We start from the raw sequence: 11,629 nt of genomic DNA, 5'->3' as shown, positions 1-11,629 counted from the left end.
AGGCAGACTTGGCAGTAGAGACAGCCAGCACAGCTGAGAACTTGGCGTCTCCCTGCACGCCTCAGAGAAGCTGCCTGTCGAGGCTGGACTGAATGTTGACCCTGTCCTATCTGTTGGTTGAACTTGATTGTGCAGCTCACCTCCTGGCCGAACACCTGCGGGGTGGGTGGCACAGGAGCAGGAAGACAGCTGTTTCTGAAGGTGGACGTAAGTCAGCATCAGGTCGAGGGTGTCACCAGGCTGGTCCATGGTGAAGGTTGCGGGGAGTGGTTAGCTGCTGCAGGGGACAGCTTGGCTGGGCTCATGACAGAACAGAGCCAGTGGGACACGCTCACACTTTCGCTGGTGGACAGGAGACAGCTTGGCCACCATGGCAGTTGACGGGCTCCTGCCCTCCTCCTTCGGGTCGGAGCATGTGGCAGAGAGCAGCCCCCGATGCCCCTAGCACATCCTGCAGAGCCCACAGGAGGCAGTCCATGGGGAAGTAGAGCTCGCCCTGGTTGCACATACAGGTTGCTGGCCTGCAGACAGTGGCATCTCGTCCAGAGCACCCAGGCCACCAGATGGGGCCTTGGTGGCTTTGGGGTTCACCACTTCCAGGCCCCAGCTGGTGCTGCCAGTGGGTGAGGCACAGAGGGGGCCCTCTGTACCAGAGCTGTCTACATGGGCCACCAGCACAGGCTTGGTCTCCTGCGGTCCTTCAGAGGCCACAGCAGCTGGTGGGGATTTTCTGATGAAAGAAAAACCTCCGTGTTCTGAGCGGTGCTCAGTCCTCAGGCCAGCAGTGTGGACCCCTGTCCTGCACCCCTGCAGAACGTGCCACAAGTGAAGAGACATTCATCTGAGCAGAATCGGGCCGATGCAGTAGTCTTTAAAAACAATGGATCCTGGATCCTGGATCTTAGCAAGGATGCCTTTTTGCTCAATGCATATCCATGTGGTGGGCAGACAGCATTTAAATATGTAAAGTCTTCTCAGGAGGATGTAGAAAGGCAAATAAAGCCTCCTGAACTTGATGGAGCTTGGCCCCCATCGTTTTGGTTTTTTTGTGGTTTTTTTTAATCTGCCTTCCCGGCAACACAAAGGAAAGCACTGAAAGATAAAGCTGCCCACGGAGAGGCTGCCCAGCAAAGCTGGGGACCTCTTCTGCCAGGCAGGAACAATGGTGGGAGGCCGACAGGTTAGAGAACGGCGATGTGGAATATGGGGCAGAGCCATCTCCACCTCCTTTCCTCCGGCCTCTTGCCCAGTGCCCCAAGGCGGGGTGGTTGAAAGGGAAACATCGAGGAGACATGAAGGGCTGTTTGGTGGCATCCGCCATCAGGGCAGCAAAGCAGCACAGGAAGAACTGCCTGCTTGAAACTAATCCCTCCGCCCCTAAGAGGAGGTTGGGTACGTAATTGTCATTGCTGGAAGGAGATGTCCCTGAATCAGCTCTAGCTCACCCACCCTGTGTTCAACGCCGTCCATCTGTCCGTCCGCCCCACTGAGGGCCTTCCTCTTTGTCGCTGGCCCTCTACTCTACCAGGCATGATGTCCGGCCCTCAGAGAGGACGTTTCACTTAATTTTTGAAATTGAGATCAACAGCCAACTTAGGCTGCACGAACTATTTTGGAGTTTGAAGAGAGAGTGTCTGCCAGCCAGAGACACACATATCGATTTCTGGACCAGGAGGACGAAGGCTGCTGAATTAGAGATGAGGAGAGCGGAGCCTCACACTGACGCTGCTCCTCGTTTCCCAGACCAGACTTAGCCTTTCCTCTTGTGAAAAACACCGCTCCCTTTAAACCTTTTTTTTGGCCTCCCTGCACAAGTGGCCTTCACAGCCGTACGTAACCCCGACCTTCGTGAATATATAGGTATATACTTAAGGAAGACCCTGTGGGTTTGAAAAACTTCCCCCTTCCGTAAAGAAAGGAATCGTCTAGAATGCCCGCCCTGTGGCAGACCACCGCACGTGTGTCAGAGTTGTGTCCCCTCTGATTCTGTCGACTCAATGTGTCCAGCCATGGATTTCTTGTGTTTTAATTTTTTTTTTCAGAAACGCTGTTATTGTTTCGTTTCAGAAATTTGGGACCATCCGGGCAGATGTGATTGAGCAGATGAGGTTCAAACAGAGACTGAAGGTGATCCAGACCCTGGAGGACACCACCAAGCGGAACGTGGTGAGTCTTCCTCCATCCTTTCGCCTCCACCTACTGGCCCATGAACTCCTTCTGGGCAGAACTGACGCCGGTCTGCAAGAAGACGCGCAGGAACCTCCCTGACAGGGCCCCTTGTGAGTCTGGGAAATTCTCTGTGTTCCTGCTTCTACAGGTGCGCACCATTGTGACCGAAACCTCCTTCTCCATGGACGAGCTGGAAGAGCTCTATGCTCTGTTCAAGGTACCTGAAACCCAAACACCTGTGCACTGAAGGGAGTCACCTCTGTAGTTGCATTTGCCTTCCCTTGTTCTGTAAGGGTATTGTGAGGTATTCCCATGCATAGAAATGACAATAGAACTAAAAATCCCAAACTGGAGGGCTTACTTCGAAAAATAAATGTATTTGTATAATTCAGGACCGAGAGGTTTGCGGTCTTTCAACCCACTGAAATTGTAACTGTTTCCTTGGACCTAAGAAAGTGTGATATGACTTTATAGTACTCACTGTCATAATGTCAATTAAGTTCAAATTCTGCCATGAGTGATTAGGAGTGGTCATTTCTTATATTCTGCTGAATAACTCAGTGTCACTGAATAAGTCTGACTCATGATGGCTCTAAGGAGAATTCCCAAAACTGTGAATCATTATGGGATCCGTCAGCCTCATCTTTCTCCCATGCAGCAATTGATGGGTTTGAACCACCAGCCTATTGGTTAGGAGCCCATTGCTTAGCCCTCAGTGACAATGGGGTTCCCTATGTTACCACATTTAAAGGAAGATAATATACAGCTAACTAAATTAAGAAGTAGGGTTATTGGACTGTTTCAGGAGAAGCTCAATTGGCTAAATGTTGCTTTCTGTTTTAGAATTTAGCCTCATAATTTTATTTCTTAGTAAGAAAGCATCATATTAAAAGACAAGGTAATGAATACGCTTTTATTCTAGAAAAACATTTTTGCCATAAGTATGCTATAAATATCACAGGTAAAATACAACAAAATGAAATGCTGCCTGGTCCTGCACCATCCTCAGTTGTCCTATGTGGGAGCCGAGCCCACTCACAGCCGCAGTCCGTCTGTCTTGTCAAGGGCCTCCCCCTTGTCACGGCCCCCCTGTTTTAGCAAGCGTGACGTCCTTCTCCAGGGCCGGTCTCTCCTGACAACATGTCTCAGGTGTGTGAGATGAAGCCTAACGAGCCTGGCCTCGAGGCAGCATCCTGGCTGTACTTCTTCTTAGACAAATCTAATTGTGCTCAAGAGGAACTTGTACATGGATCAAAGGGCAGTTGGATTAAGAGTAGGATTGCTAACTACAAGGTCAGCAGTTCACACCCATGGGAGAAAGATGAGGCGGTCTGTTCCTGTAAAGATTACAGCCTGGAGAACCATGTGGGGCTGTTACCCTCTGCTGCACAGGTCACGGTGCATTGAAATCAACCCACTGAAGGAAGAAGGGGCTGGGGTGGGGGAGGTGAGAACCATATTTACGGAGGGTTTGAAGCAATAAGAAATAGGAATTTTAAAAATAAAGCAGCTCCAAGGTGTACAGTAATGTAGCATTCCCAGTGGATAGAAGGAAGCATGCCAGCCGGTAGCTTTGTCCGTGTGTGATGAGCATTGTGTGGCTCTGTGACCAGGGAAGGCAGGGGCTAGGCGTAAAGATGGGTCCCTAAACTGGGAGTCAGGAAAGCTAACGCCTCCTCATGATTCTGCACTCACGAACTGGCTGAGTGGCCTTGACTAAGATCCCCCATTTTATAGAAGTGTTTCCGGTGAGAATTCCTAAGTCTTTGAAATTATACCGTACATTTTTTTAAAAGTGTGTCCTCATCATGGGAATGCTGCCTTACAATGTATGTGAGTCTGGGCTTTAAGGGGGAGAAAGGGGGCCTCTTTCCCTCTCTTTCTTTACCTGCCTCCGGTCACCGAACCACATCCTTTTTGCCAGATGACAACTGCAGGAGCGGCTGGCCTGGAGTGGATGGGCAGGTGGCAATAAATGCAGAATGAAGAGGCCACAGAGGGAGGCCGGGGTAGCGGGGAAGGCACACGTTGACCGAAAGCCCAGTGAATACCCACAGGGTGACCTAAGGCCGTTCCCCAAACCGCCTGGTCTGGCTGTGGGATGGAGTCTCCCCCTCATCGGCCTGTTCTTTGCTTTCTCAGGCAGAACATCTAACCAGCTGCTACTGGGGCGGGAGCAGCAATGCGCTGGACCGGCACGACCCCAGCCTGCCTTACCTGGAGCAGTACCGCATCGACTTTGAGCAGTTCAAGGGCATGTTTGCCCTGCTCTTCCCCTGGGCGTGCGGAGCCCACTCGGAGGTGCTGGCCTCCCGCCTGTTCCAGCTGCTGGATGAAAATGGAGACTCGCTGATTAACTTCCGGGAGTTTGTCGCTGGGCTAAGTAAGGACAAGGAGCCCGGGGACAGGAGCCGGTGGAGGGAGGGGCACAGGTAGAGGTCACCCGGTGATCAGCAGTGCTGCCCCACAGGGCCACGGCCCTACTGCCTTAGAACACTGGGTTGAGAGGGCAGTGAACGACATGGCAAGGTTTGCAAACTGTACGATTGGCTTCCACTTCCACATTAGATGAACAGATCATTAAATGACCCTATCCTAGTTAAAAGTACATTATCGGAGAATCTGCAGGGCAATAAATCGCTAACTTAGACTGAGCACTGAAACCACAGACCAGGAAAACCTTACAAGAAGCAAAAGAAATGCTTGAGTAGATTGACTTTTCTTTTAAAGAATATATATTTATATATACAGAGAGAAAGGTGGTAGTGGGAAGATCAAGATCTTACATTGTCATATTCAATATTACATTGTCATATTCAATATTACATTGAATAGATCGGCTGTCCAAGACCGCTTTAAAGTGCTAACGAGCAAAGATGTCCCTTTGAAAGCGAAGGTGCAGCGGACACAAGCCATGGTCTTTTCAGTCACTGGCACGCATTCACAGCTGGGCCGTGAATAAGGAAGACTGCAGGAGAATCGATGCCTTTGAGCTGTGGCATTGACGCACAAGACTGACTGTAGCAGGCACGGCCAGAAGAATCAGCCCCTCGGTCTCAGAAGAAGTGCACCAGACGGTGCCTGTGAAGCAAGGACAGTGAAGGTTTGCCTCACGGACTTGGGACACGTCCCTGAGAAGGACGTCATTCATGGTAGAGTAGAGGATCGGGCGGAAAACAGAAGAGAAGGAAGACCCTTCCTGAGATGGGTTTGACACAGTGGTTACAACAGTGAACACAACAGACGAACAACTGTGAGGGGGCGCAGAACCGGGCGGTGTTTCATTGGTTACACACAGGAGCACCGTGAATCGAACAGACTCGGCATCACGTTTCTGTCATATAGAAAATGTCATGATGTTTCACAGTGCTTTCCGCATTGGGCTAAAAAGCCGTAACAGCTGTGCAGTCTAATGACCCACCCAAGGAAAGGCGCCGACAGGGAGTCCAAAGGGTTCCCTAAGGTTATCTAATTTCTAGAGGACTTTCCAAACCCAAACCCAATGCCATTCAGTCTATGCCAACTCATAGCAACCCTGTAGGCCAGGGTGGACCTGCCCCCTGAGTTTCTGAGCCCTGTCTTCCTCCTGAAGGGCAGCTGGTGGCTTCGAACTGCTGACCTTGAGAATTGGAGCCCAACATGTAACCACTGCACCATAAGGGCACCTTACAGGCTAGATGAAAATGGTGTTTAAGGGAAAAAAAGTTAAGATCATTATTTTCTCTAAAGCCTCCGTGAATCTGCTTAAAAGGTTGAAGGCAGAATAGAAGTAGCACTTGTTGAGCCCAGACCCCGTTGTGGATGTTTTAGACCAACGTGCACTCTGTCCTTTAATCCAAACAACAATCCTGTGAGGCAATCAATAATGACAGGTGGCACTTGAACAGCATGTACCGGCATGCTGCTCTCTGATTCTCTGTGAACTTAGCTTGGTAAGCATTGGACTGCTTACTGCAAGGTTGGCAGTTCAAACCCACCAGCCTCTCCTCAGGAGAAAAATGAGGCTCTCTGCTCCTACAATGGTTCATTAAAGTGGAAGCGCTGAGACTGGAGTCCAGGCCCCCTGGAGGTGGAGTTTGTGGTGGGGCTGTGGGTATCTTTTGTCATCTCCCTCCTTACTCTGATCATGATCATTTTCAACTAACGACAGGAGTTGCGAAACAAGCTCTGTCACTTGCTAGGACATCAGTCTTTCACAGTCAATAACTAGGCTATTGAACTGAGTGGAAGGCACAGGTTAGCACATGGTGGAGCCAGGAGTAACTGGACGCTGTCTGTCATGAAGGTCCCTTCTGCTCACAGGACTCCACGCTGAGGACGGCAAAAAACGATTGTTTTTTTAAGGACCTCTGGGCGGCAGAGTGGGCTATGTGTTCATTTGCTAAACCCAGGGTCAGCGATTTCAAACCTACCAGCCACTCCTCCATAGAACAACGAGGCTTTCTACTCCCGGGAAGACATACAACCTCGTAACCCCCTGGGAGCAGCTCTTCTCTGTCCATAGGGTTGCTATGAGTCTGAATCGATCCATAGCAGGGAGTGAGTTCTTCATGGTTACTTAGATAATTAGTTTAGAAATCCATCCCCTTACTCAAAATGATAGTAAAGCAATCTAGATAAAGTTGAAGGCCGCTTTGGCCTGATTTTAATTTTAATTTTTTTTGCCCCAAAGTAATCACTGCTCTCAAAGGATCCTTTACAATATCACCTTTGGATGAGAATAAAAACATTTTAATATAATAAGGAGGAAGGGGGCAAGGGGAGACATGTCTTATAGGTAGAAACAAAAGTAAGTGTGAATGATTTCATTGGCTTTAATTCAGATAGCATACAAAGTGCAAAGGGTCTGCTCCGTGCAGTGGTGGTTCAGTGGTGGGATTCTTGCCTTCCACGTGGGAGACCCCGGTTCGATTCTAGGCCCGTGGACCTCTTGTGCAGCCCCCACCTGGGGGCTTGCGTGTTGCTGGACTGCTGCACTGGTTTCCGCAGAGCCTTCCACAGGTCGCCCAATACAGACTCCAGGGAAAGGCCGGAGATCGCCTTCTGAACAGCCAGGGAGAACCCTCTGGGTGACAAGTGTCTGATTCATAACGCACCGCGGGGGATGGCATCCATCCTTCCATCGCGCGGGTCCTGCATTCACTGTGTGGGGTGGGCTGGGGAGGGGACGCCATGGCCTTACAGTGCTGCAACATCCTGAGGCCTTTCTCCAGACGCAAGGACCTCTGTCCCATCCTGGGTTGTTTCCCACTTCCTGAGCCTTGAGGGGTCACTGGCACACCCAGAGTCTTTGATGGGGCTGTTTCTGTGACTTGTAGGCGCCGCGTGTCATGGGGATCTCACGGAGAAACTCAAACTCCTGTACAGAATGCACGTCTTGCCTGGTAAGTGAGCTCCCCAGGGCAGCGGCGGCACTCGTAACCAGGAGCCGACTTGAAGCCTCTCTGTGGGCGCCAGGGAGAGGGGAGGGGGGCTCAGTTGCAGCCTCGGTGGGACAAGTGGGAGGTGTGGAAGTTGCAGGTGGCAAGAGCTCAGTTTTAAACATGGTTGGCTTCCATTTGAGCCAGTGAGTAAATATATGTTATTGAACTGAAGGGCACAGTTTAGTCCATGATATAAATACATGCTAGAAGTACTAGGGAATACTAAGTTAGATAAATAAATTAATAAGCGATTAGCACTAAAAATAGTGTGAGTCGAGTAAACCTATATAAATGGATTGAACAATTCTATTGGGCACATATGGGATCATCTTCGGTCGGAATTCCCTCAGTTACAGCTAACACAAGAAGCATAGATTGGGAATTGTGTTTATCCATAGATTTCCTGCAATTTGGTTTTTAAAACACTATTCCGGGGGGTTTGTAAAGTCCCCCAGAAATGGAAAATTCAAATTATTTGGGATAATTAAAAAGAAAGGTGAATTAGGATTGAAGCAAAAGAGACCCACCTCCCCTTGTTGCTAAGGTTTCAGCGGCAGCAGCATTCAAGGCCCCTCAGGTCTGAGCCTGTCCCACCTCTGGAACTATAGCTCCTCATCTTCCTCTGGTGTCATATTTAAAAAATAATAATTAAATCACACTTTCACTGAGCCATGCTTCTGCCTACATGAGAAAGAATTATCTTCCTCCTCCTCTCTAGAGCCGTCCTCTGATCAAGATGAGCCGGATTCCGCTTTTGAAGCAACTCAGTACTTCTTTGAGGATATCACCCCAGAATGTACGCATGGTAAGTGGCGTTTCTCATCAAAGGCACTCTCTTCCTCTTCGACACAGCTTGCTACGACAAGAGGACTTGCTTCCAAAGTTAGTCAGTTAATGACGTGAACACCGTTGTCTCATATGTTACCGTCTAAGCCGAATATGTTTACTGCCTGCCCCTGGACACACAAGGTGCCTCCCCCCTTGCTCTAGATGATTGCTAGGTCTACGTACAGAATGGTTAGCAGTGTTGTTTGTGTCTGCAAATACTAAGTCTTATACCAGTTGTCTCTGTGATCCTGAGCAATGTCCCTCAGTTTTCTACTGCGGTCAGTGATTTACCTTGTCAGTAGGGCAACTCGGTGTCTTCATCCAAGTCTGAGATTAATTGTGAGTTTTCTATTGCTTCTTAAAATTTTTGATCCTCAAAATAAACACAGCTTCAGCCTTACGTGATTGAGTGGAGAGGAGAAAGCCAGATTCGTTCTTATTATTTTTACTACCAGCACTGAGGCTCTGAGGTTAAGGGCTAGAGCTCACCCGAATATTTGCTCTGCCCATTGTTGTGTATATGAGCCCAGGTTGGTTCCTGAGTCTCAGTCTCAGATTCCTTGTGTGGAAAATGGAGATGAGAGCTGTCGTTCTGCGTGTCGTGGGAATCGAATGAGATGATGCAGGACATGGTTGGCAGAACACCTTATTAGCCTTCCTGACAGTCCTCATAACATTGTTGACCATCGAATTCTGTTCAAAAAGTTCACGGGAAAAATCCACTCTCTCTTAATTCCATTTCCATTTTTCAAAGCCCCTTTGTATATGCAGCGTAGATACGAATTTAAGGAAAGGATGCACACGGAGATGTCTTAACACCTATCACTGTCTTGAAGTAGAAGGAAGCTCTAAAAAAGATCACTTCAAAATTCCATTGTCTTTTCATCCCACTTTTCCATAAACTTTTTGAAGCCCCTTTACTTTTTTTTAGTTCCTAGGACATATGTACTTACAATGATAATATATGTAATTGATATCAAACTGACTATACAATTTTATATATCACTTTTTTTTCCACTTAAAATCTAGTGAGCATATCATTAAAAATTCTTTGAAAACATAGTTCTCACATATGGTATATCTATCCTTTTAGGAGTTTCCCATACATTAACTATATGTGAATATTTATTTCTTAAATCATTTCCAGCAATTCGGGAAAAGGGCTTTGTTGTTGTTTGTTTCTTAGTCAGGTATACTACATAGTCCTCGCTCTGTCTTAGAAACTGCCGAGATGAATGGATCATCATGGGCAGTGATGGTCACATCCCTGGCGAGCGCGCCACCTTCTGGAGATGGCTGAGGGAGTGCCGGAAGGCACCCTTCCCGCCAGCAAGCTGAACAGGAAACTGAGACTGCTCTCCACCCCTCTCTTTGGAAGTCCATCCGTGACCTGTAAATGCCCTAACTTAAGGACAAAGAAAGCACTTGCAAATGAGCTCCTTGACAGCCAGCTTTCTGAAATGGCGAGCGATGGGGCTGAAAGAACAGGATAGCGCTTTGGGCAGTGTGCTGGGCCGCTCGGTGGGGAAAGGAGGCTTTCTACTCGCGGGGAGCGTCGGTCTCGGAACCCACAGGGGCAGTTCTGCCCTGTCCCACATCCACGAGTTGGAATCAACTCAATGGCAGTGAGTTAAAATTTTGGCAAAAGTTTGCCCAAAATGTTTTTGGTGGGGGTGCTTGCTGGTGGTTTTTAACCCACCTAGATTTTAGTTTCCTTCAAAGAGTGAGTTCTTGGGTTTTTTTCCCCCAGTGGCCAGCAGTAATCAATAGTCTGTATGCTAATATACAGATTATACAATAAGTATAATCCTTAGTAGAGATGCTTGTTTAATTGAGTGGCTTGAACAACTCGCTGACGCGGATGCATAGCCACCTTCCAGGACTGAGCAGAATTGCTCCAGAGGATTTCTGAGGCTGTGTGTCAAGAAGCCGACTCTGTCCTCTGTCTTCCACAGAGAGGCAGGAGGGTGCAACGTGCTGACCCGTGCTTAGCAGTCCAGTGCACCCCACTACGCTACCAAACTCGCTGCCATCGAGTCCCTACTGACATAGTGACCCTATAGGACAGGGTAGAACCGCCCTTGTTTCTGAAGCTAACTCTTCACAGGAGTAGAAAGCCCCATCTCTCACCCTCGGCGTAGCTAGTGGTTTTGAACCGCTGACCCTGCAGTTAGCAGCCCAAAGCATAACCAGGACACAGCAGGGCTCTTTAAATCTAGCAGTCAGGAGAGGGAAATCAGTATTCACTAGGGCAAACATCGCAGTCTTTAAGCCCTTCACCTAAAGTAGTGCTCTCCAGAGCGGTGCCCCTTGGGGGCACTGGGCCTTTTCAGGGGGCTGCAAAAGTAGATACCTACACTTTATCCTAGATTGTGAGCTTTAGCACAATGGTTTTTCTTGGCCAGGGAACTCTGAGTCAACTTTTTTTTTACTTCCAGAAAAGGGGGTGGTAGGCCAAATAAGTTTGGGAACCTATGACCCAGAGGCAGGGTGGCCAGATAAAATATAAGACACATCGTAAAATGTGAATCTCTGATGAGCAACAAGTTATTTTTTTTAGCATAATTAGCTTTTGCCATTCCATATTTGGGACATACTTGTGCTGAAAAATACTACATGGGAAACACTAAAAAAAATCTTTTTTTGTTTATCTGAAATTCATGTTGACCTGTGACTGCCCTGTATTTTTATTTGCAAAATCTGACAACGTTTTTGTACTTTCTATGACATGTTATGTCAATTTTCATTTTTCCTTCTGCCGGCAGTTGTTGGGTTAGAGAGCAGAAGCAAACAGAGCACTGATGACGGCTTCGTGACCGTGAGTCTAAAGCCGGACAAAGGTACTGAGCGTCTCCTCTGTAGCTTGGCTTCCGGACACTTGCAGACTAGTGTCTTGACCTCTGGTCACTCATTTCTTAACATTTGCGTTTTAGGGAAGAGGGCAAATTCTCAAGAAAACCGTAACTACTTGAGACTTTGGACTTCAGACAATAAAGCTAAGTCCAAGAACGCAAAGGATTTACCCAAACTGAATCAGGTAAGTGCTTACCAATTGAACACATGCATTTCAAACCTTGAAGCTCTTGTCTTCCAGACATAGAAAACTGTAGAGTTAGCATCCCTCGGGGACCACGGGAACTAACCTGGGTACTTTGTAGCTGTTGGAGTTTGTAAATGGTGTGTGTGTGTGTGTGTGTGTGTGTGTGTGT

General features: G+C 48.2%; 1 protein-coding gene across 1 annotated transcript in view; it reads left to right on the top strand.

Moving 5' to 3' along the window:
- TBC1D9 (TBC1 domain family member 9) overlaps positions 1-11,629 on the top strand; it is a 112,027-nt gene that overhangs the window by 98,265 nt on the left and 2,133 nt on the right. The window contains exons 15-21 of the mRNA XM_004712141.2: positions 2,068-2,166; positions 2,318-2,386; positions 4,312-4,552; positions 7,488-7,553; positions 8,311-8,397; positions 11,186-11,260; positions 11,354-11,457. Of these exons, the coding sequence (XP_004712198.2) occupies positions 2,068-2,166; positions 2,318-2,386; positions 4,312-4,552; positions 7,488-7,553; positions 8,311-8,397; positions 11,186-11,260; positions 11,354-11,457 (741 nt within the window). The remainder of the gene's footprint in view (positions 1-2,067; positions 2,167-2,317; positions 2,387-4,311; positions 4,553-7,487; positions 7,554-8,310; positions 8,398-11,185; positions 11,261-11,353; positions 11,458-11,629) is intronic.

This window comes from Echinops telfairi, unplaced genomic scaffold (assembly GCF_000313985.2).
Source record: "Echinops telfairi isolate 266 unplaced genomic scaffold, ASM31398v2 ScPeMD7_2186;HRSCAF=2738, whole genome shotgun sequence".
Classification (NCBI taxonomy): Eukaryota; Metazoa; Chordata; class Mammalia; order Afrosoricida; family Tenrecidae; genus Echinops; species Echinops telfairi.
This window is presented reverse-complemented; position numbering and strand designations above follow the sequence as displayed.